Source organism: Aricia agestis, chromosome 6, assembly GCF_905147365.1.
Source record: "Aricia agestis chromosome 6, ilAriAges1.1, whole genome shotgun sequence".
Taxonomy (NCBI): domain Eukaryota; kingdom Metazoa; phylum Arthropoda; class Insecta; order Lepidoptera; family Lycaenidae; genus Aricia; species Aricia agestis.
Genome location: NC_056411.1, coordinates 3,727,662 through 3,754,424, shown reverse-complemented (window position 1 = coordinate 3,754,424; position 26,763 = coordinate 3,727,662). Strand labels below are relative to the sequence as shown.

Sequence of the window (26,763 nt, the reverse complement as noted above, 5' to 3'; positions counted from 1 at the left end):
ACGGCACTTGTCGGCTTGTGTAAGCGCTAGAAAGGCGGCGTTATTTATCTTAACACTAGATGTCCCGCGCGGCTTCGCCCGCGTAAATTAGGAATTTTACAGAAACCGTACATTTTCGCATAAAAATAGCTTCACGTGGTCTAGTCTATAGTAGTTCGTGAGATAAACCCTTTCTAATATTTCCCCCGTTTTGCCTACATTTTCCTGAGTTTCTTCGGTCGTATTAGTCTTAGCGTGATAATATATAGCCTTACTCTATAAATGAGCTATCTAACACTGAAATAAGTTTTTAAATCAGACCTGTAATTCCTGATATTAGCGCGTTCAAGCAAACATACTCTTCAGGTTTATAATATTACTAGATGTCCCGCGCGGCTTCGCCCGCGTAAATTAGGAATTTTACAGAAACCGTACATTTTCCCATAAAAAATATTTTCCCCGTTTTTCCCGCATTTTCCTGAGTTTCTTCGGTCGTATTAGTCTTAGCGTGATAATATATTATACAATATAGCCTATAGTGTTACTCGATAAATGATCAATCTAACACTGAGATAAGTTTTTAAATCGGACCTGTAGTTCCTGAGATTGACGCGTTCAAGCAAACATACGCTTCAATGTTATTATATTAGGTAGGTATAGATTTTTTTTATCTATGGACGCTTCACACCACGTCAGTCTGGCCCCGTGGTAAGTACCTGATGGACTTGTGTTACAGGTACCAGACAACGGAAATATATTTAATACTTTTATACTATACATATATTTAAGATTTTTATTATATGATACACTGTATATTTAATACACATCCATGACCCAGGAACTTTGAAAACTTTTTGTTCCGTCGGCGGGATTTGAACCCGCAACCTCCGGCTTGAGCTACCAACGCGCTCACCACTGAACCACAGAGGTCGTCAATCTATTTTTAGAAATAAAATAAAGATTTTTTTTAATTATCGCTTGACAAACTCGAGTCTCGATCTAAAAGACTATGAAATGGTATAATATGGTAGTGATGATGATGATGATGATGATGAATGTAATTTGCATAGTAGCATATGGTTCCTGTTCTTAAAACAACGCCGAAACTCCCAAACTTGTATCTATAAAGAATCAGGAGTTCTCTCAGCACCTTCCGAACCACGGTATACCAGGTATATCTCGGTGCAAAATCTTACTTGTTGGTAGCATATGCTTAGAATACTTCTCACGAAACCGAAGTCACCACACGTTTCCCTATAAGTTTTGAGGAGTTCCCTCGATTACTTATGGATCCTTCATCAGATCACCACTTTTGTGAATATAAAAATCGGGTAACATACGGCGGAGTAATCGTTGAATATAAGAAAACGAACATAACACCTCCCCCATTTTGAAAGTCGGTTAAAATTGTAGCCTATGTGTTATTCTGATGTATAAGCTATATTATTGTAAAGTTTCATTAAAATCCGTTCAGTAGTTTTTGCGTGAAAGAGTAACAAACATCCATACATCCACACATCCATACATCCAAACAAACTTTCGCCTTTATAATATTAGTAGGATGTAGCCTATAATATATTATCACGCTAAGACCAATAGAAGCGGAGCACCAATGAAGAATGTTTCAAAATCGGGTGATTTTTCCTATTGTGCTGCGTAAACGATAAAAGTTTCGCAAAAATTGGCAGAATTTTCTTTATTTACCCATGAATTAGTTACTCTCTCGGGTCTGTGGCTGTTTGGTTGTTCGTTTTGTTCGGTGTTGCTATGTGTCTGTGCGGATGATTTTCTTGCTCTCTGTATTCGATGCCTATCCCTATCCTGGCTGAGGCGAGCCTCACGCTCTACAGATGATTCTCTTTCTCTCTGTATTCGATTTCTATCACTATTCTGGCTGAGGCGAGCCTCACGCTCTACAGACGATTCTCTTTCTCTCTGTATTCAATTTCTATCACTATTCTGGCTGAGGCGAGCCTCACGCTCTACAGACGATTCTCTTTCTCTCTGTATCCGAATTCTATCATTTTTCCGACTGAGGCGAGCCTCATGCTCTACAGACGATTCTCTTTCTCTCTGTATCCGAATTCTATCATTTTTCCGACTGAGGCGAGCCTCACGCTCTACAGACGATTCTCTTTCTCTCTGTATCCGATTTCTATCACTATTCTGGCTGAGGCGAGTCTCACGTTCCGTTGACGATTCTTCATCTCTTGCTGAACGTGCTCTTTTGGCATTCACTGTACTACGACCTATGTTCGAACGACGACGTCTTCCAGGCATGATCGTATAGTAATACCCACAAAGCAACAAATAACCCAATCGCAAAGCAAAAACAAAAGTCCGTTTTTCTAACCAAGTCAAATATATTTTTATCGACAATTCAGAAACCAAAGAACCAGAAACAATGAATATCTGAAAGAAAGCGCTGTGGTTGCTCCTCTGCGTTACCATCTGCACAACCACACAATGACGAAATACACTATCTACTACAATAACATAAGCCCGAAGCTTATGAGAGCCCCCGGCCGGTTCCGCCGTAACCGCTATGTCCCTCGGCCGCCGCCGCGCGACATATTTTTTGATTCCGCGTAAGTTTATACGTTTGAAAACTTCTAAAGTATTGGTCGAAATTGTATAGTGTAAAAGACAATTATAATCTACATTTAATGTCTTAGCTTCCAAACATGTTTATTTGGATAAGGGTTAATGTTGTAAATTGTTAAAATCGCTTCGTAAATAAGCCATTATTTTTCGTAAAAAGTAAAGAACAAAAATGGCTATTGTGAGTTATCCCTAAGAAATAGACATATACCATCGCGGACTTTTTTGTTTACCTTATTAAGGTGTACAATACTGTAGTACATTATTTTGATCTATCTCGTAGGGTTTAGCCAGCGTTTGCAATATAAACGCAAAAAAATGAATTTATTTACGACATAACCTTAGAAACCTCTAAAATTATCAGTGTTTCTCTACCATATTATGCATATGTTATACATATAAACCTTCCTCTTGAAACACTCAATCTATTAAAAAAAACCGCATCAAAATCCGTTGAGTAGTTTTAAAGATCTAAGCATACATACACACATACATACAGACAGCGGAAAGCGACTTTGTTTTATACTATTTAGAGAAGTATAGATAGATTTTTTAAATTATCGCTTGACAAACTCGAGTCTCGATCTAAAAGACTATGAAAAGTACCAACAACAGGGTCATAATAGGCTCATAGTCATGGGACGATGCATGGTATAATATGGTAGTGATGATGATGATGAATGTAATTTGCATAGTAGCATATGCTTTCCGTTCTTGAAATAATGCCGAAACTCCCAAACTTGTATTTATAAAGAATCAGGAGTTCTCTCAGCACCTTCCGAACTACGGTATACCAGGTATACCTCGGTACAAAATCTTACTTGTTGGTAGCATATGCTTAGAATACTTCTCACGAAACCGAAGTCACCACAATATGTTTCCCTATAAATTTTGAGCAGTTCCATCGATTACTTATGGATCCTTCATCAAATCACCACTTTTGTGAATATAATACCAAATTGGGATGATACCCTATAATTATATAGGGTATCATCTCAATCTCAATACTTGGCGTCAACATATCGAGCGAAGTCCAGTTCCGATATCATCTTGTGGGTAAGGCCAAATTATCCTCGAAGAAGCTTGGTGTTCTTAACAGAGCGAGACAGTACTTCAGTCCGGACCAACGCCTACAACTCTACAAGGCGCAGGTTCGGCCTCATATGGAATATTGTTCTCATCTCTGGGCAGGGGCGCCAAAATACCAACTGCTCCCTCTGGATCGTATCCAACGAAGGGCTGCACCTGCAGCTCTTCTGATGTTGCGAGTGTCCATGGGCGACGGTAGTTGCTTACCATCAGGTGACCCGTTTGCTCGTTTGCCCCCTTATTTAATAAAAAAAATATATATCAAAAGAAAAAATTTGAAAATCGATTAATAAACGGCGGAGTAATCGTTGAAGATAAAAAAACGAACATAACACCTCCTCCATTTCGAAAATCGGTTAAAATAGTAGCCTATGTGTTATTCTGATGTATAAGCTATTTTATTGTAAAGTTTCATTAAAATCCGTTCAGTAGTTTTTGCGTGAAAGAGTAACAAACATCCATACATCCACACATCCATACATCCAAACAAACTTTCGCCTTTATAATATTAGTAGGATTAACATCGTTTTACAAACTATTTTTTTTTGCGATTTAGCGTAACTTAAATGCAAAAACTAAGCCCTGCATTAGGATAATTATATTTAAGTAATAATATTATTACGTGGGAGAGCCATGCTTCGGCACGAATGGGCTGGCTCGACCGGAGAAATACCACGTTCTCACAGAAAACCGGCGTGAAACAGCGCTAGCGCTGTGTTTCGCCGAGTGAGTGGGTTTACCGGAGGCGCAATCCCCTACCCTATTCCCTTCTCTACCCTCCCCTTTTCCCTTTCCTTCCCATCCCTACCCTCCCCGATTACCCTATTCCCTCTTAAACGGCCGGCAACGCACCTGCAGCTCTTCTGATGCTGCGAGTGTCCATGGGCGACGGAAGTTGTTTTCCATCAGGTGACCCGTTTCCTCGTTTGCCCCCTTATTTCATAAAAAAAAAGGATTAATAATTAAAAAGTAATGTTGTAGGGACAAATAATAAGAATCGTATGTAATTGAGAATTTTATTAATCATATTATTCATTTTAATTTTTTATGAAAAGCATTAACATTAATATCACTTGTGAATAACTAAACAATATAAAAATACATTAATTGCTTTAGTACTCATTCTAATTAATAATCATCATAACTAGGTAGGTAGATAAGGTTTAGACTTTAGAAAAAATGTAAAACTTATTATTCTATTGTTATGAACAATGAGAGAAAGAATAGCGGCTATTTCAAATATTTCAATCATAATATTTAAAGTAGCCGCTTACATATGATATTACCTACTACACTTTAGAAGTTGTATAATATAGAATGTTTGAAGCAATAATTGCACTATTTAAGGAAGGATTCAACCCAGTAACGACGTTGGGGAGAGGCGACGCTAGGCAACCACCCAGGGTGCCAGATAAAAAGGGGCGCCAAAGACAAACTAGCACTACCAGCACCCTGGGCGCCTAAGAAATCTCGCCCAGGGCGATGATAGTGCTAAAACTGGGACTAATACAACCTAAAATAAATAAACCATCCATACCCTAGTTACACACGTAAAATGAAATTGGAAGACAAAAATAATGAATACAACAAAAATTTCTTTACTTCAATCTAGTACAATGTCACCACAGTTCCATATTATTATTATGCTAAGTACTCACATACGGTTTTTCTCGATAGTTTTACTCCAAATCGAGCAATAACCACCGTGTGGACCGCAAAACTGACAGCTCGAAGGCTCTCTTCGAACCGGCTCGATGGAATTAAATATGTCAAATATGTCATTTCCTTCGATTTGGAGTAAAACTATCGAGCAAAACCGTATGTGAGTAGGTACTTAGCATTATGATAGTTAAAAGTCAATGTGAAACTACATTTAGTTACGTCATGTATCACAAAATTTAAAATGATGTGCATATTTTGTTAATGGAAAGGGTGCTTAATTATTGTGCTTTAAAATACTTATAGCATAAAGTTCTTTGAGTGTGTTAGTAAATTATGTAATAAGATTTAAAAATTTATGTCGACAATGATTTTACTATAGGAAATAGAATAGTATTAACTATAACGTATTTTGATAGTGTAAATGTTAGTCTGGCATAAAAGTGAAGAAATTAAAAAGTGGCAACATCGTAGGGTCATCTCTTTCAAATCAATCTAATAAGAAAAAAGGGAAGGGAAACATTACGATGTTGCCACTTTTTAATTTCTTCACTTTTATGCCAGACTATACTTACGTCTTGTTTGTGAAATCAGTTTTGCTATTTTTTATAATTTATTTTCTAAAGGTAAATGCGTTTGAGCCGCGTTTTGTAGAAATCTTTGGAAATTTTATGTTTAGCAACATATTTTGCACGGTTACATTTTAACTACAATATTGTAATAAGTATTTAGGATCCAAAAAATATAAATGATAAAATGTAATATAAGCAGTAACATCAAAATACATAATTAATTATTATTATTATTAGATTCATACTAAGCCGAGAACGTGAATTATTATAAACTTTTTGCACCTTAATTTTTCTTCAAGTTAATTTTATTCGCAAAGTAAAATTATTTGTACTTAGGATTTTTTTTAACCGACTTCATAAAGGAGGAGGTTATATTTTCTACTTACAAAAACTTTACTTAATATTATAATAACTAGTCTATTGAACTGTAATGAGATTGGTCTCAGTCTTATTCTATAGTATTGAAACATGAAAACCTCTAATAAATTGTATTAATATACGAAAGATTCAACAATTAATACAAAATCTACGGTACGTATTCAAAAACTCTATCTAATATACACAATTTTATGTACAACTTGTTGGCGCTTATATTAATATCTGTAATTTACTAATTAATAATAAATAAATGCACCTTTAGGAATTGCCATCATTGCTAGACATAATTTTATTAATCACTTTTTTTGTAAATATACTAAAAGTATTAATTTTACAAAGGAAAACATAATATAAATTTAAGAATTATTATAAAATAATTTCATTGAGAATTAGAATGTTGAAGAGATCAAAATCATAGATTATGAAACTTGCTATTTATAATTAAGAAGGTAAAAAAATAAACTATAATATAAAAATATACTTAATATTAAAGGGTCGCAAATAATGTTGACGATAGAGTCAAAAACAGTACCGCAAACGTTTTATAACAAGTAGATAAATCTGGATTATAAACACTTAGATTTTGAATAGCTTAATAATAAAGAAACTTAACGACACTTGTTACATCTCATAATAAAAATGTCATCTTCGAGTTTCACGTTCAGCAATTACGAGACCTATCATAATATTAAAACGACCAAAAGCACTAGATCTACCCTATGCCTTTATTTAAAAAAATATTGGAACTCTCATAATTTTTGAAGTGTTTTTTTTTTATGAAATAAGGGGGCAAACGAGCAAACAGGTCACCTGATGGAAAGCAACTTCCGTCGCCCATTGACACTCGCAGCATCAGAAGAGCTGCAAGTGCGTTGCCGGCCTTTTAAGAGGGAATAGGGTAATAGGGGAGGGTAGGGAAGGGAATAGCGTAGGGGATTGGGCCTCCGGTAAACTCACTCACTCGGCGAAACACAGCGCAAGCGCTGTTTCACGCCGGTTTTCTGTGAGAACGTGGTATTTCTCCGGTCGAGCCGGCCCATTCGTGCCGAAGCATGGCTCTCCCACGTATAATTAAGACGTGACGTAACACAAAAATAAATTTTACAATGCAAAGCACTGACTCTATCGTATAATTTTCTGACAGCAAATTAGTACAGTACCTAGTATATTCATATTTCAAGTTTTTAAATAATAATATACTATTATGTCATGTTTAAATTTAAATCAGCTATATTCTTTGGTGTAGATATATAATTAAATATTTATCTGTAATAAATTTCAAATAATTACTATACACTAACTACGTTAGAACTTAGAAGTCATATTTCCTCTCATCATTTAAACTTCCTATATGGACGTCCTAAACAGGTAAGTACTATAAAATGTGTCCTTAACTCCTTAAGCTAATTTATACACAATAATAATTATAATATTTGATATTAAGGTTAAACTTTAACGACATTTGTCGCTACAATGGTAAATAACAATGCGATGAAGACATAAAAAATCTACACAAAAATCACTTTTTTATTATATATATTGCTCTCAATCATGATATTAGATAAAATGTAACAGCAATATGATTATTTCGAGTCTAATTTTCACATTTTTACTATGAATTATGAGCTATCGATATTAATAACTCTTTGAATAAAATTGTGATTGTACAACACTACGCTAGTAGCGACATCATCGTACATTATGTGAATTACTAACGATGTATTAAAGTCAGTGTTGCAAACCTCAAAAAATTCAATACTCTTGCAAGGTTGGTAGAAATGTATTGAATTTTTTAAACTATTGTTACGATGCTTTGTATTTCTTCTTCGCGTCTCTTCTGTGTTCGCCACTCAAGTGTGGTTTTAGCTCTCTGATGTCCAGCTAAAAGAAAAATAAACAGTTAATTTATCATTCAAATGTTAATAGCTAAGTACTTATCTATACATAATGAATTAAAAATTGCTTGGTTTCTATCCATATTTATGAACATTATTGTAATATAACTATTATACTTTGTTGGATATTAAAATCTATTTATTATTATCAGTTTCCCGCTACGCACGGCGCGGAAGATACTTCTGCGCTTACAGCCACACTCAGAGACGTTTAATGATGATAATTGATAAGCTTCAATTTTGGCGCAGCTCCCCGCCAAAACAAAAAAATAAATTCAGAATTTTTTGCTTATTCTCTGAGTGCTTACCAAAATTTAATTAAGTATAGGCCACTCATTGCAGCTTTGATAATTACTCAGCTGTCAAAAAAATACTCCTGTTCAGAATGACATATATTGCAGACTGATTTATAAATATTTGCTGAACACTAGTTGCTGTCCAACTATCAATTTTAGCTTACCAATTACATATATCTCACAAATATCCCAATACTTTGCTAACCGTTTAAATAGCACCCTTATTATATTAATAACCGTCTCTGACTGCCGCACTCAGAGTGGAACAAGTTAAATGTACCTAAATGTAATTATTTTAAAATTTTGACATAAGCCACATACAATATCAGCTGTGAAACTCTTCAATTGAAGGTTAATCATAATAAATGTCTCTGAGGGCGGCAGCGAGTGGGGCAGTTAAGTTATTAAGTAATATTTACCAGAGTTTCATCATCAGGTACCCTAGATAGTAAATCTAGTACTTCGTTGTTTGGTATCGTATGTGGTCGAAGGATTTTTCTTGTGAACTTGTTGACACCTGAAAAAATATAACAAATAGTTTAAACTTTAAATATTCTCGAATTTACGTCATAGGTTGCTTTACTTGATAGGTCAATTTATGCTCCTGTTTTAACGGTCGGGAATATAAAATGGCATGTATTTAAATCAATATCTATATATTCCCTTTTCTCGATCAAAATAATTGAAAGTTTCACCAAAAATACTGACTTGCACACTAATTATGCACCCTAAATAATGCGAATTCAGCATACTATTTAAAGTTATTTGCGAAACTGTTTTACTGAACGAATAACTATTATTAAAATATTATATCTAACAATTCCTTAGTTCAACAAACATACTACAACTTTTTAAAGGAATGCCATCACCTAAATTACTTTTAGGAACATCATTTATTCTAAATATTATTATTTTTAACAAAAAATTAAAACCGACTTCCAGGGTAAAAACATTAATAATTTATAATGAACAAAAAAGTAAAAAATAATTTAATAATTCTTGCTCTTTGAAGTGCCTTAGGCATAATTCTCCTAAACCTCAACTATTTCTGTACACAATCTTCATTATTTTGAAGACGCAAATTACTATGGAATAGTAAAAGCCTCAGAACATCATGAGATAATCGTCTACGAGAACAGAGGGGATGACCTAAGCTTCCTCAAAAAGAATCGTGACGATCAGCCAGCAGCGTCCCTACCCAGCAATAAGGCGAACTCATCCTCCGCAAGTGAACGACTCCAAGCATCACGGGAGAACAAAAAAGAGGATGAGAAAGAGAGGGATAAAAATGAAATTAAGAAGTCTCAAAACTCAATGGCCAAATTAAAAGCGTTTGTGGGCTCCATCAAAAAAGTACTTCATCGTGAAAAAATAGACATGATCGAGGATAAAAACACCCTTTCTCGGATCAAGGCTTCATCACAAACAAATCGGCAGGCTTTAGCAATAGAGGCTTTTTTGAGGGAACCATCTACACAAACACCGGCGAATAAAAACAAAAGATATAAGGCCGATCTCGGGCAAGTGCTCCCGCCAAAACTCAGACTGGCCCAGAACCCCGAAGATCATATGATAAATGCCTTCCTCGAGTTCCAGGCGATAATAAGAGCAAATAAGACCATAAAGCTCTTGACCTGCAATAAGATCAAGCAGGCCTATCAGCGGAAAAATCAAAAGCTGCTAGAAGTGAGACTCGAGGATGCAAAAGCTGCCATATACGACAATGTCACCTCCACAATAATTGCCGGGGCGATGACAGGGCAGTATATGGCGGCATTAAATGCCGACTGCGGATTCGTGGTTCTGGACGAGGATGATACAGAACGCACGGGAACACTCAAATTTATCACAAAATCTGAGAATCCAATAGTGGTAATAGCGGAATGTACCATAATAATGCTGGAAGACAGGATACTAGAAATGGCAGAAGTCCTAACTGGGGACCCCGAATCCAGCATGGGCTGGGACATATTCGCGAAACCTATCAACTACTCGTCGGTCAATGGGGTTCCTGGGTGTGGAAAGACAACTTGGATCATTAATAACTTCAATGAGGAAACAGACGTTATAATAACAACGACAATCGAAGCAGCCGAGAATCTAAAGCAAAGGCTATCGCTACGAACTGGCAACAAAGTTAAAGATAAAGTTCGTACCATGGCCTCTTTGCTGATAAATGGGACAAAAGTAACCTACAAAAGGTTGATAGTTGATGAGGCCCTCATGAACCATTTCGGCTCAATCGTCATGGCGAATCAGTTAACAGGCGCCAACGATGTCATCCTCATTGGAGATATTAACCAACTTCCGTTTATAGAGCGTGAAAACCTCTTTAAACTTAATTACACTCGTCCAAACCTGGTAACCAGCATCACCCAGGAGTTGTCTTGCACACACAGGAGCCCTATGGATGTGGCATACGCCTTAAGCATGGTCTATAGTAACATCTATTCATCGAAGGAATCGCCACACTGACTGGGACCACATCGTTCAAAACAATAAACAATATTAGTAATTTATAAAACATCATCATTTTATCGATAGTACCAGGATGACCGAGCTTTGCTCGGTATAGCAAACACTCATTGACTTCGTGTTACTTAATAACGCCATCTGCTGGTCGTTAAAACAATTAGTTGCTCGCAAAATAGTATTATTATCCGCCAATAGATGTCAGAAAGAGTTATATTTTTCAATATAACGATTATCAATAAAACATGAATAAAAAGACAATTTCTGAAAATGATTCCTAGCTAGATCGATTTATCGCCCCCGAAACCCCCATATATATATATATATATATATATATATATATATATATATATATATATAATTTTGGAAGGATGATTGAGTTTATATTATAAATTTTAATTAATTGTAGTCCATCACGCCATGGACATTTTTTTTATATAATATATATATGTATGTGTATATATATATATCGGCCACCGTCACCGAAACCGGTGTGGAAGCTATTATTTTTATATATATATGTGCGGCGTTAGATGAGGAGGATGGGAAAAGAAACAAAAAGAAAATAAAGTTAGGTTAAAAATATTTTAGTTGCACGATTTGTCAATTTGTAGACTTGTTTTGATAATAGAAATTGATTTTATTGTGGTGCACCTTTCGATATCGTTTTTAGAAATTCCGTTGTAAAATTATCCAATTTAGAGTGCAAGTTACTATTTTTGATAAACAATTTAAATTTTAGTTTTACAAATAATATATCCGATGTACGAACCATATTTTTGGTGTGAATTCGGTTATAAAGGTCGTCTCGTTTTGTATGATGTTTAAGTTTTTTTTGAAGGACATGTTCAGTTAATCAATTGTTTTTTTTTTTGATCAGCATTAGTTTTTCTGGTATGCATTCAGTTAATTAGCGGAGTTAAGGTAGTGTGCTGAAAAATAATTCTGATGTGCATTTAATAATATCCCATATAAAATACACCAATAGAAGCTATTTCATGTTACCGCACCGTTCCACGTTGATGACGTCGTCACGTGGAGATGTGGACAGGCCCTCGCGTAATCGTGTTACGTGTGTTTAAATTGGAGTAAACATAACTTACCCCAAGCCATCAACAGATACCGAAGCGGTATCATGTAGAGCACCAGAGCGGCGCCGACCAGCATGATGATAGCGATGTAGCTCAGGTACGGCACCGTGAAGTTCATGAGACTGAAAAATTGAGACATTAGGCACTACCACAGAAAAGGTCCAAATTGGCGTGTACACACAGACAGTGCCGATTTTAGCTCTACCAGCGCCCTGGGCGAGATTTCTTCGTTGCCCAGGGTGCTGGTAGTGCTAAAAAGCGGCGCCCTGGGCGGTCGCCCAGCGTCGCCCTACCCTAAGGCCGCTACTGCACACAGAATTATTTGTGGTAACGGCGGTAAAGTAATGCAGTATGACTTCGCGAGCACTATGTCTGAGTTCAGTGAGTTGGCTTACGAAAAAAATGCAATATCCAGACTTATTTCATATTTAAATGTATTGTGACATCGAAAGTTTAAATTTTTTTATAAATAGTTAGTTAATGTGGCCATGCTTTGAATACAAAAAAACACAATATGGGACACTTCTCATCACGGTAAAAACATGATACCTCTGATGTCAAAATAGCTCTTTCTCTCTTATGAGAAGAACTCACTTTTTGACAGCCTCCCCCAGGGACGCCACGTAGCCTATCGCGTTCTGCACGGTCTGCGTCACCTCCTGGATCGCCTGCAGACGCTCCTTCAGTGACTTCTTCTCCTCCTGCAAAAAAATATTTATTAAAAAAAAATAGGTCACCGGTTCGGTAACTAACCCGCGCCGCCCGAGAAGAACTGGCGCAAGAAACTAGTAATTTATTTTCTATTTAAACTCAAATTATCTGGTAGATAGTTTAAGAGTCATGAGTATACAGGGTACAGTTAAACCTTCCTGCCAAATTTAGATATATTGATCCTTGTTAAAAATAAAAATACACGTATTTTTTCTTTTATAGTCACTTGGTACTAAAATGTTGAGAAATACCTTCCGAAAGTTATCCTAAAAACACTACAGTTAAATGGAAAAATTTGGCAGAAAGGTTAATTTGGCCTGTTTAAAGGACTGTTGACGATTTTGTTTCTAGCCTGTGACCGCACTTTCTTTGTGTGAGTGGGCTTAAGGTACCTTATCCACTTCTTCTTCATCATCTTCCTCGGCTTGCAAATCATCATCATCAACAGGCGCCAACAGCGGGTTCCCTCCTGAATATGATAAAAGATAGTCTCATACAAAAAATTACATTTCGAAAAATATTTTAAGTAGGTACAAATTAAGTACTTAATTGAAGTATAAGACTAGAAGAAACTTACAATAAGTACTCAAACAGCAGGAATAAGAAAGGGAAGTGACATTTCTGACTTAGTTAAAGATACAAGATACAAGACAGTCTTGTAATAACATTTAATTACACACACATTGAACTTGTAGTTGTTGTGCAACCAGAAAAATAACCCTTTTTCTTTGTACAAATAGAAATTCTCCTTCTAGCTGGTCTGGGCTTTTTAGATTTTTATTTTTCTAGCAACACTTTTTATCATGCAACGACAATCACATCGAACTTACTACTGAAGATATACTTTATGAATTTCCAGGGGTTACATGAAAACCGACTCAGATGAGCTAAAAAAGGTAAAACTAAAAGAAAGTACTGCCAATAATAAATAATGCCAATAATACGTAATAAAATGAAATAAAATAATAAATTACGTAATTTGTGATTTAACAGGAAAAAAATATTACTTATGTTAAAACAATAAATAATTTTGAAAAGAAACTTTCGTAATGTATTAAAAATGTATCCAAATTAGTGAAATCGTAGTTTTTAAGTTAAGGTCAATAATACTAAGGTCAGTTTAACAATTCAACTATAACACTATAACAACTGGTAAAGTAATAAATCTTGTAAACGTAACATGAGAAACAACTAAAACACCTACCAGTCAGCCTATAAATGAGCCAATTCCTCGCGAAGAAGACAAGCAGGAGGAACGGCATCATCCACATCTCGTAGTTGTAGCAGAAGGCCAGCCAGACCAGCAGACCCACAAAAGACAGCAGTCTCGATTCCCACTCAAAGCAGTCTCTAAAAAGGTATAACATTAACTTCCTGTAATAATCAGCTTCGATTATTATACTACCTACTTAATGATAAGATCGTGCAACCCTAGTAGACGTACCTGCAAATTATCACTTAGTAACCCAACTGCATTTTAATAAACCCAAACAGTGTAAGTTGTCACTTTCACAGTAAATACGAATCTATAACAGCCCGTCACCCATGCTAAATCCATAAAGCCGTTCAGATTGCTGAGCATGCCAAACAATTATAACTCTCGAAAAACATAACCTTTTTGGTATCACACATCAACATCCTTTTGGCGCTGTACAGTAAAAAGGCTCATTATAACATGATGACTTTGATGTTAATGAGCCATTTTTGCATATTTTGAGATGTTATATTGGTGTAAATTGGGTGTGTTACACATAACTCTTCTTCTAGCGCTCGTGTTTAGGTCGTTAAAGTAAATTAATACTAGTACTGTTGTTTTAAATTACTGCTACCATTTACATGCCACGTTTGTATTATAATGTCTGCAATTACCCCTAATAACCTACTTCTATTTACTACTACTACTGTTATACCAAAGCCATAATCACTATAGTCATTTTCATCTACCATGCTATTATTTCTATTCCTATTCACTACGTCAGCCACTACTCTAAGTGCATGCTAGATTAACATTGGGTTACTTACTGTAATATTTTTCCTATTTCAATGAACCACATAATAATCGCCTTCAACCTCATCACATTTCGTATAAACAACTGCCGCTTGAACTTCGCTTCTTGGTGCATGTATTTTGGTTCCTTTGGGTTTACTACTCGTATTGCTGCCTTAATCTGTAAGGAAAATAATGTTAAGTATAGTTGCAATAAAATGATGATGAAAGTATAATAAAATTCATCAGCGACAAAGGCAACTCATGGAAGTTTAGCATAGTCCCAGTAGAAATGTAAATTAAGAATTAAAAAATGACAGATTTTAAAGACAAACGACAGCTTTTCTTTGTTAATCTATTTTTTTAACCTTTTATTCTAAACTTACAGACGGGATAAGTATGTAAAAAAATGGAAGTAATACAGCATGTTTCAAATAGTTAGATTGTTGCAATGTCTTACCGGATTCCATATGACTGACATTTCCAACAGAATCTGTGGATAGTTTCCCTTGGCTCTCGCTCTCATCTTCTTGTCCTTGAGAGCAAACCACCTCTTCTCTCCGTTCCTGATGGTCAGTAGAGGTATCGCCAGTTTGCCCAGAAACTCCACTTTGTGATCGTGGTCTTCGTCGTATACCGTTATTTCCAATATTGAGCTTATGTCCTTGACTGTACTGTAAGACGATTTGAATTAAAGAAAAGCATAATAGTTACTGGAAATATTATAGGTACAGAATGTTTTGAGTTTTCTTTTCTCAACATACTCGTAAGCCTGCCTGTTGTAATTTAGCTAACTTTGCCATGCCAATGGACGTTTCCATTGGCATGGCAAAGTTAGCTAAATGAGCTAGAGCAGCATAGAAGTACTTACAAGGTGAATATTTTCATCCAATTGGGCGTCAACGTTTTATATTCTGTGTGCGTCTGTAATCTTGCATTGCCCAGTTCTACCACACAGAAGGGATCTGATTTCCCGCCCAAGTCCGCAGCAGCGAGGCCCTTAGCACCGTACACTTTGACGCACAACCAACCAACCCCACTTGAGTTTTCGTTCAGTCGATGCCATGCCTGAAAAAAAACATTTAACATTGTAAACGTTGAGTTCTCTGTTATTTAATCGCACGAAAGATAATGTCCAAATTTAGTATTGAACTATCTACATTTAACATTTTTCTATATCGATTTCCATGACAAGAGCTTGTGAACCTGAAAGCTAGTCTCCAAATACCGAGTATGGGACTAAAAGTAGCTTAACGCTTCAATAAAAATTGCGACCATTTTCTTAATGAACAGAATGAATGAATATACTTTATTGCGCACATCACAGTTACAAACACACACATAGAATGTCAGTCATAAAACAAAAGCAACTCATTAAAAACCAGATTCACACCTGATATAACCCTAATTCACTATACAATAGACGCAGCTCTGGCGAACTGCCAATGATTTAAAGAACAGCCTTTGTTAGAGAACATTTTAAAAGTCTCCGAAGGCTTGAATCGTGCAGATTAAAAAGGCCACCACGCTTCGTAATAGATATTTTATTGTTGAAAAGATTTATTTTGTTTAAAAAGTTTTAATTAATGACTATCGGATCCTTCGAAAAGTTTATTGCAATAAAATAATAGTTTGATGAGCATAATACCTACAGGCTACATGGCGCAATTTAATGGGTGCAAACTGCAAAAAAATAATGGTTTTTTTTTTGGTTATCAAACAGGTGAAAATTTCTTCATATACTTAACTACTTTTGTGTCTTTCTTTTTTACTCACGCACGAAAGTAGCAACGTGTTTAGGAAAAAAAAATTTTTTTATATTTACATGTACCGCACCGATTTTATTCGGCGAGATATATATATTATTGTCGAAATTGGACAAGTAAGATGGATAGTAATGGGGGGGGGGGGGATCTGGACCCCCAGGACACCCCTCTTATATACGTCCATTTACAGAATCATTCTGCATAATCATCGCCAGCTTCGTTTACGTAATTGACAATGCTCATGGCACCATACATTGTTCTCAGGAGGCCAGTTAATCACCATTCTACGTAGTACCGTGCGTCACACTTACGTATCTGTCCTTTATAATTTCAATATCCCTAGGGTTTTCTCTATAGCTAGCGAGGTCAGTGATTGTCTCGGATTGCGTCGTTCCACTTATAGTTAGAAGAAGAAATATTTGGCCATTTCCATCTTCGAGGTCCTGCCATATACTGTGCGTTTTCTCTCTTTCCAATTTCGTCAGATCTATGACACACCTGAAATTACATTGTATTAATATTTGAAGTTACTTTTACACTCGAAGCAACACGCGTACAATAACTTTTTATGACCCAAGGGAATGAGCGTTTATATGAAATGATACCACGATTTTGTGAAGTTTACTTCACTTTTACAGCCTTTTTATAGTAATTCATATCTACTTAATGCTACCAACTTTGCAATAGCAATCTTTTACGCTTATTTGCTACCATGATTAGATAAAGAGTATCGATTTTTCGATTTATGAGAACCATGTTAGACAACATTGAATCAGCATTTTTATTTATTAAAATTCTAGATTACATCTATGGTATTTTAAACAAAATTAGGTTCTACCTAGTCCTCATATCATCTTAACTTCTATTTTCTAATGTTTTTGGCGATACCTTCCCAAGAAGTCATCTTTGGTCTGCTTATCCTTATCCCAAACTGTGACTTCCAATGTCTGCTCCTGGTCATCATACAAATGTAGGTCGAATTGCTCCAGCCATGATGGATGTAGGGTTTTCCAGACTACCTTACTTTTATACTTCTCGTTGCCTAACCTGGAGAACAATACTTCATATTATACATAATATTATTAGATCCGTTAAAATAGTTGTTATTAATTCCTAAGCAAATCGAAGTATGAACAGTCTGAAAATCACAAAAAGACCTCAAGAAGATCAAAGTAAACCTAATGTGCATTTAAAATAAAAGTTAAAAACAACAGTAGATACTGTAACATAATTATACTTATCTAAAGTCGTTGCAGCTAAGTTCTATTCAGACTTACGTTATTCACTTAAAAATGTTTAAGTAAGTGAACTTAGAACTTGCATTGCATTTAATGCAAACCCATTGCAAATCGCAATTATTGTCTGCAAAGTTCCAGACATTTGCACTAAACAGTTCAATAACACACCTTATATTCCAGAATCCAGACAATGCTATTTCTATTGCAGGCTAAAGGTCACAGCACACATAATATCAACTTGGAAAGGAATCGTAACTGTATCACTTCGAGCTTTCAGTATTTTTTTTATGAAACTGCAACAAGCATTTATGGAAATCGTAACGTAATCGTCTCGAGGCGATACGGTTACGACTTACGACTTACCATCCCTTTCCGAGTTAATATGAGTGTATCAAATAAAGGCGTGTAGGAAGAATGTGGCTAACAATTTTTTTTTTATTTACGTTTTTTACATAGATTTAGGGCCGGAAAACGACTAGCAATCAGAAAAATGTGGATTTTATGCATACTTACAAAGCATGGTGATGAAATAGGTAAGTTACAAGGTTCGTTCAAATTATAAAGGAAGAAATGAGTTCATTTCCCTTATGTTATGAAGTGTTAGTTGACCATACTTCATCTGCTTAGTTCTTCAAACATGTTAGAGGATACGTACCTAAATTTACAGTAAGGATCACTGGATCTGGTGTCCATGTCCATGGCTGGCAGGTTCTTGGCTTCCACCAGCACTATCGTCACCACAGAGCTCCAGATCTGCGCCTTCAGCCGTTTGTTGACGTCACTCAGCCTGGTGTTTTTCAGAAGGTACTGAGAACAAAGAGTGTAAGTCGAATATTTGGCTTTAGGTCAAGGTAATGACGTTAAAATCTTAACGTTTTACGCACATGACAGCGTAGGTTAAAAGTTAAATCCTTTGTTAAATATCATCTATCTCGTCCTGCTCATAATAAAATATGAAATGGATTTTGACATATTATGTTATTGTAAATTACTACTTTTTATTTATTTTATTTATTTATTTAAAAACTTTTTGCACGTTGTAGTACAAAGGCGGGCTTAATGCCTTGTGGCATTTTCTTCCAGCCAAACCTTAGGGTGTTGCAGAGATAGTGAGGTAGATGCAAACATTTAGAGGACAGAGGGATTAAAACATCTTATAATTAACATTATGATAATATAAATACATATCTAGGTACAACATAGTAATATATACTTAATTCAAAATAAAATAAACATAATACATATTTAAAATATATACTTCTATAATAAGTATAAATATTATGTATAAAATAAACTACTAAATATAAAATATAAGTAGACATATATATAGATTATAGATAGATAAATAACTAATTAATATCGATTTTGTTGTCTCATTTAGTTAATGATTTAAGGTAATGTTCATGAACTTTACGTTTGAACAGTTCTTTAGTTTTGGACATCCTAATTTCTTTTGGAAGTGAATTCCAAAGGAGAATTGATTGAATATTAAAGGAAGAGTGGACGAGAGTGGAACTATGGGGAGGACATTGGAGGCGTAAATTATTCGTGGAACGGAGATCTCTGTCATGATTGCTGCCTAGGTATTCGAAAAGAGGAGTTAGGTAGCTGGGAGCGGAGGGGGAGTATAGTATGGAATAGAGCATGCACACTGCCCGCTGGGATCGGCGTTGGCGAACAGGGAGCCAGCGTAATTTTGAGCGGTAGGAGGAGACGTGATCGTACTTGCGGAGGCTGAAAACAAATCTAATGCAGCTATTCAGGAGACGATCTAGTTTGTTAAGGAGGTCCGCATTAAGGTCAAGATAGCAAACGTCACAGTAATCAATTATTGGGAGTATAAGACTCTGAACTAGCATCAATTTTATACACGATGGTAAGAAATTTTTAAGTCGGTATAATGCTCGCAAAGAGTAGGTGACTTTATTACTGACGCTAGCAATTTGTGTATGCCAGTCTAAGTTAGCGTCGATGTGCAAACCGAGGTCCTTAACACAAGAGCTATAGGGTATAATACTGCTGTTAAACATTAGAGGCGGAATAGATCTAGTGTCGACTCTTCTTAGAACTCTCGGACTTCCTATTAAAATGGCCTGACACTTAGCCGCATTTACTGACAGTCCGAAATTAGCAGACCAGGTGTTTATAGCAACAAGATCCCGGTTTAAAGCATCGATGGCCGTGGAGAGGTTTTCAATTGTTTCTTGTCTATATAGCTGAAAATCATCAGCATATAAATGATGCGCACTGCTAATTATATAAACCAATACGTTAATAAATAAGGAAAATAAAAGGGGAGAAAGTATACCACCTTGAGGAACCCCATCCTCGAGAAGGACCCAATCAGAGAAGGACCCGTCGACGCGTACACGTTGCTGGCGCCCCTTAAGGTAGGAGGAGAACCAGTTTACTACTTCAGGCGAGATATTGAGGTGGGACAGAATGGATAAGAGGATATCGTGGTTCACGTTATTAAAAGCATTAGAGAAATCAATGAGCACTAGGACAGTGACTTTTGATTCCTCCATGCCAGCCCTAATGTCACTGGTAATTTTTAACAAGGCCGTAGTGGTACTATGCCCAGGCTTGAATCCAGATTGTAGTGGAGAAAGAAGGTTGTTATCGAATACAAACCTGGACAATTGCTTGTGAACACACGCCTCGATTATTTTAGAGAGGAAAGGGAGTATTGAAATGGGACGGAAATGGGAGGGTTGTGCAGGATTTGGAACTTTTGGTAAGGGACAGACGTAAGCCTTACGCCAAAGGTCGGGGTAGGTAGAGGACTCGAGGGAGAAGTTAATAATATGGGAAATTGCAGGCAAGAGACTGTCGAGAATGGTGGTAATCATTTGACGACTGATGTCGTCGCAACCAACAGCCTTAGAGCTCAAAGATTTGATTATAGTTTTGATCTCGTCTGCAGAAACAGGTTCAAATTGAAACAGATGTTTAGCAGCACGTGGTAATCCGTTTACATAACTAATAGTTGAGGACTTTGTACTTGCATCTAGAGTTGTGACAGAAGAGAAACTGGTGTTGAGGTCATTCAAACTAATAGTACTCGGCAGTACCGTGTGATGAGACTTACTTACGCCTAAGGTACCTAGGAACTTCCATAAGTTAGCCGAGGAAGATGAGTTGCTTATGTTTATGAAAATATGTCGACGTTTAGCATTTCTGACCATTTGATTACATCTATTCCTAGCTGTTTTAAAGTTCACCCAATTACTGTCGCTACGATTCTTTCTAAATTTACGATAGGCACGGTCCCTAAGTCTCATGGCTACTTTTATGTCGGGAGTCAACCAAGGCGCTGGAACGCTCTTTATTTTAACTTTCCTAATAGGCGCATGGACGTCATAAAGAGCATGAATCCTATTATTAAAAACTTGGACTTTGTGATCGATACAAGAAGCAGCAATAAGTGGATTCCAATCGACATTCGCTGCATCTGATTTAAGCTTATCAATGTCCATACGAGAAAAGCAACGTTTGTGAATAATCTTTGGTTTTATTTTAGGGGGCTTTAAAACATACCTAAGATAGATAAGGTCGTGCAATGAAAAACCAGGGGCATGATATTGTCCATGAGAATGAACCAGTGAATGGTTTGACGTTAAAATTAGGTCCAACCAGGTATCATCGCCATTGATGTTATGGTGTGTGGCTTGCAAAGGTAACTGTTGCAAGCTAGTTGACTCCAGAATGTGTAGTAATCTGCGTGCGCGCGAAGAAGATGCGTCAAGTAAATTTGTATTGAAGTCGCCCATAATAATGTGGTGTTTATAATCAGCACTCACCGACTCCAGAACGGACTCTAATTGGTTAAAGTAATCGATGGAAGGAGGGCAATATACAACTCCAAGAACAGCCTTCGTTCCCCTAATGCAGACCTCTAGAAACAGAAATTCAGCGGAGGCGGAATAATGTGGAGGCGAGCTAGCAATTATTTTATATGAGAGGTCACTCCGCAGGTAGATACCTACACCACCACCACGTCGGTCGCAACGATCATTTCGAATTAAAACAAACCCGGGCAAACTGTAAGTTGTGGAAAGTAGGTTAGGTTTAAGCCAGGTCTCTGAAATCAAAAGTCCGTGGATATTGTTACCTGCAAATGTGTCCAAAATGTCGTTAAAGTGACTAGGCACACTTTGTGCGTTGATATGACACACGTTTAGTAACAGATTATTCTGATCGTTAAAAGTTTGATGCAAAAGTTCACCTAGGGTGTTCGTATTTATAGAATCAAAACTATCATCGTCAGATAAAACAATAGAATCATTTGCTGAGTGAAATGAGTCACTATCGGAATGAGACATAATTATATATAATAAATAAAATAATAAATAATAATATTATATTATATAAAATAATATTAAATTAACGTTTATTGAGTAAAATATATATGTACCTATAAAACTATATAATAATACTTTTTAAGCTAAGTAAACATTGTTTCCCAACAATTATGCGGTTACATAATATTAATATAACATTTAAGCCTATTTAAGCACACATAAAATAATGTATTTGAATTATTATTTTTCCTTTGGCATTTTTATAACTTATACCTACTCTATTTGTTTTGTTTTCTGATAGTCTCGTCACGAGACTATCAGAAAACAAAATACTTCAAAAGGAATACGTCTTAATGTAATGTCGTGTTAGTTGTATGCTTTAGTATTCTTTTAGAATGTATCGTTGGAATTCGAGGAAATAATTACCTACCACGTCTCGTGAGTCATAGTTGTGAGATGTCAAGGGACGTAAACTTTAACGTCATCTCGACCAATTAGCTTTCTCCGTCTTTTGATGGTCCTTCCACACCGACCTTTGATATACAGATCGGTAACGACTAACGACTAATGACCGCATTTAGCACATCGATTCCCGAGCATCCCGATTTAGACGCGGATATTAATACAAGCAAAGAGCACATCCAAAAATATATTGCTGAAATATCCTTCTTTTTTGGATGTGGGTTAAAGGTAGAAATGGTAAAGACGCGCTGTCACTTAGAATTATTTGCTCCAATTATTTACCGTCACAACTTCGGTAGCCAACAACAGTAAAATATATTACTTATAAAAAACAACTTATCCCAAATAGAACATGCAAAAGCCAGTCTTATCCCAACTAGTTAAGGTTAATTTCCACACAAAGTCACCACTGTTAGTCACACCATAAACAATCAGTACCATATGAGCTCTGTCTACTTTGTCCTTCAGTCGGGGGAAGTGGCTGCCTATCCTCTCTATGAGATCAGCGCAGCTGTTAACACTCGAGGAACGAACTGGAGTTCCTGGTAGACTACCAGCTCTTGGGCGGATTTCGCTTGGTCTGCTAGTAAATAAATAAAAAAGTTATTTGAACATTCATTTAGCTCTATGCATAGAAAGTTTTCGAGAGTCTCTGGTCAAGGCATAGTTCATAAAAAGTTAAAAAGTTGGGCGTATGAAAAAAAACGTCGAGGAAACAAAAAACAATTAAAAACTACCATCAAAGATACACCTTGTCCTTTGGTAAAAATAAAAATAGGACGAATTATTCATGTAAATTATGTATTTAAATAATTTGTTATTATTGCCAGAAATTTAAATAATGGATAAGATACTTAATAATCATGACATTGTGAAGGTATATTTATTTTATACTGAAACAGCATTTTGAATAAAAATGCTGTATAATATTGTAAGCAGAAGAACATTCTAAATATTTCTGAATCTGTTTTGGATAAACACACATACACAGCAGCACAGATACACAGCAGCAAAATCAAAGGAGTGTTTTATGAGACATGAATTGTTTATTTTAACATCCCAAAAAGCAAAACATTTCATGACGCTTGTAAAGAAAATAAGAATATTTTTACGCAACATGAATATAATTTTGTGTAGTAAAGAAAATGAGGACTCCATTCAATCAAGAGTTTGCCTGATTCAACGAAAATACACCAAAGTTAAGTTTGTTCCCAACCTTGGCACTAAAATCGATATGAAGGTGAAAAGAGATAGGAAGAATATTTTGAGAAAATCCATACTGAATATGAACTATGATAATATTATGAAAAATTTGCCAAATACAAGACAAAGGCCGTAAATATACGAGGAGAATAAATTATTTAAATTGATGGTAATTCTGTCCGTTTAGCATGAATATGTTATAGCGCATCACTCCCGAATATATTACGGGAACGAGTTTGTGAGATATTGTGTAAAGTAAAATACGTCTGGGTTGCCCATTTTGGTTGTCCACAGATCGTATCAGCTATGTCCACACTATACGCATTCAATAATTGAATGCGTCAACGAACGCAACGCCAACATTGTCATTTTTGTTTTTTGGATACGGTCAGAGGGCATGCGTCGCGGGCATGCCTCACGTTCGCTGTTGACTGCGCTATAACGCGAAACGCGAAACTTGACGAACAGAAAAAGGCACAGTGTGGACAAAGCTCTGGTTTTTTGCCCTTTCTCGTTATCATTATGGCGGACAAAAATTCACAAAAAAAGAAATACGAATTATAACTTCAAAAATTAGATGTTTGGAAGTGGTTTCAAAGTTAAAACATAATAGAATTTTATTACTTCTAGCCCCTGGGACTCATTAGTCATCCTATCATGATTTAACCATAAAACCCTATAAGCCAAATGTTTTTTGCCAACTTGTCAAATTCAGAAACTCAGATTCTATTCTTACCTGATATCACTACACGAGGACCAAGAAAAGGAAACACTCTTGTCATACAAATCATCATCAGCAAGATTCGTCGCAGACATACACCGCCGATAGAAAACGCCGTTCCTCTCTATCGTCAGAAAATCCTTGCAGACTTGCTTAGAGTCACTTTCTACCGGTTCGTGAACTATTAGAGACGGTATAATCCTTCTATCTGAGTCGGTCGAGGACCTATCCGTTTCTCTATCCCCATACGACTCCAAAGAACTTCGATCCTCCGATAAATGCGATATGAATCTTGATATTTTGGATTTCTCCAACTTATACTGCATTTGGTCTTGGAAATTTTCCACTTGGTCTTGAATTCTGTCGTGTAGTTTTTGTAAATGGCGTTTTAGTCTACTCATTTTCTTTTCTTTATCTGCCATTGTTTTATGTATATCCGAATTTTCGTTGTCATTGCTACTTTCGTTTGCATCACTTATATTTTCAATATTATTATTTTCTTTATCTACATCAGTTTCAGCATCCATGTTTTCGGTTGCGATTTCTTCAGTATACTGAGAATGCCGAGGTTCGCCAGCTGGTGTAGGATTTTCATCGAAGCTTTGTTTATCTAATTGTTCAATGGAAGCACGCTACATCTGTTTGTTTACACTAGTATCTGGTGCGGGCGTTCGATTATTTTGGGGAAATGTGTTGTTTTAGTTCTATATTTCACTACGAAGAACGAAGATTTTTTTTTTCACAGAACCTTATGAATCTAATTTTATAATTTAAACAACAAACCAAGCGTGTTTTATATTCCTGTTCAAACTAAGGGTTACGAAAGAAAATAAGCCTTTACCATTTAGACTAAACATAGCCCTTAGCCCACAAATCATCCACGTCAATTTATAATGAACTAGCTGTTGCCCGTAACTTCGTCCGCGTGAGTGTATGTTATTAAAATCGAGATTTAGAAAAATTAACACCCATCTACGACTATTTCATTTGGATGTATGTTACACACGAAATTTTTAATTTACATCAAATTTCCGGGACACTTGAACCTCAGATACTTATCGTTTTGAAAAATCCTTACACCCATCTACGACTATGTCATTTGGATGTATGTTACACACGAAATTTTTAATTTACATCAAATTCCCGGGACACTTGAACCTCAGATACTTATCGTTTTAAAAAATCCTTACACCCATCTACGACTATTTCATTTGGATGTATGTTACACATGAAATTTTTAATTTACATCAAATTCCCAGGAAACTTGAACCTCAGATACTTATCGTTTTGATAAATCCTTTCTTCGAAGGGAAATAAATTGGAATTTGTTGTGTTAGACTGTTGCCAAAGGTTGCCAATAATGATTGTGACAAAAACGCTTGAAGGCACGGATTAAGTTCCTATAGCGCTGTCCACGATATCACCATAGTATGCGACATCAGATTTACACTGTAGGTTGTCTAGCATTGTAATTCTTTCGTCTTGGCAGAAAAAACTCTCCCAGAGAACATGATGAGAGGTTTATTCAAACACAGGCAGTAGCCTTCGGTCGTACATATTCTACCATTTATACCTATGTGCTCGACCGATGACCGACCAACTTAGATCCGTAAAGTTTGACTTTAAAATTTCCATGACCGGTAATGAATTGAGACCATACACATTACACAGTGGTCAATTATATCCATCCCATACAAAAACACAACTTTTGACCTATTTTTTCTCTATAACGGTACGGAACCCTTCGTGCGCGAGTCCGACTCGCACTTGGCCGATTTTATTGTAAACATGGTATCAAATTCGGGCAATCTATACAACAAAAAAATAATTTTGAAAATCTGACCACAAACAGCAAAGTAAACATTAACTCCTCCTTTTTTGAAAGTCGGTTAAAAAAAGTATCTTAGATGTTGACCAGGGATATAAGGTATCATCATGCCAAATTTAATTGAAATCGGTCGAGTGGATTCAGAGATTGGCCTGTACAAACAGACAAACAGACAGAGAAACAAAAATTTCAAAAACAGTTAAAATGTGTTCTATTACTCTTCCAACATGCCCCTGACTTGTTTTTTCAAGTTTATTTTCAATGTACAAAAATTTTGCCTCTACGATTTTATTATATGTATAGATTGTGGGGAACTGCCACTGGGGAAGCTTATCAGGTTGCGGTAACCGCATTACCCCATATTGACTCACGTCAGGTAAATTGGACCTGCGGTAATGGTCTTAATGCACGTGGTATGATGTTATCAACTGTGTTGTTCCACTTGTTTTAATGAGTGATGACAAATTGGCCTTGGTCTTCAAACTCATGACGAACAATTAAAGTAGTCTTA

The 26,763-nt window shown here is 36.1% G+C and overlaps 1 protein-coding gene across 8 annotated transcripts in view; it reads right to left on the bottom strand.

Annotated features, from left to right (window-relative positions):
• Window positions 1-7,548: 7,548 nt before the first annotated feature.
• LOC121728414 (multiple C2 and transmembrane domain-containing protein) overlaps window positions 7,549-26,763 on the bottom strand; it is a 127,921-nt gene continuing 108,706 nt past the window's right edge. For 2 of the 8 annotated variants that reach the window (XM_042116597.1, XM_042116598.1), the window contains exons 2-15: window positions 24,440-25,234; window positions 22,939-23,083; window positions 18,390-18,541; window positions 17,385-17,543; window positions 16,808-16,994; window positions 15,602-15,798; window positions 15,191-15,404; window positions 14,766-14,911; window positions 13,948-14,093; window positions 13,136-13,212; window positions 12,627-12,733; window positions 12,045-12,154; window positions 8,889-8,986; window positions 7,549-8,159 (exon numbers count right to left, since the gene is read on the bottom strand). In XM_042116597.1, coding sequence (XP_041972531.1) covers window positions 8,082-8,159; window positions 8,889-8,986; window positions 12,045-12,154; window positions 12,627-12,733; window positions 13,136-13,212; window positions 13,948-14,093; window positions 14,766-14,911; window positions 15,191-15,404; window positions 15,602-15,798; window positions 16,808-16,994; window positions 17,385-17,543; window positions 18,390-18,541; window positions 22,939-23,083; window positions 24,440-24,951 — 2,328 coding nt within the window. In that variant the 5' untranslated portion in view covers window positions 24,952-25,234 and the 3' untranslated portion in view covers window positions 7,549-8,081. The remainder of the gene's footprint in view (window positions 8,160-8,888; window positions 8,987-12,044; window positions 12,155-12,626; window positions 12,734-13,135; window positions 13,213-13,947; window positions 14,094-14,765; window positions 14,912-15,190; window positions 15,405-15,601; window positions 15,799-16,807; window positions 16,995-17,384; window positions 17,544-18,389; window positions 18,542-22,938; window positions 23,084-24,439; window positions 25,235-26,763) is intronic. The other 6 variants (XM_042116595.1, XM_042116596.1, XM_042116602.1 and 3 more) reach the window with 5 other exon arrangements.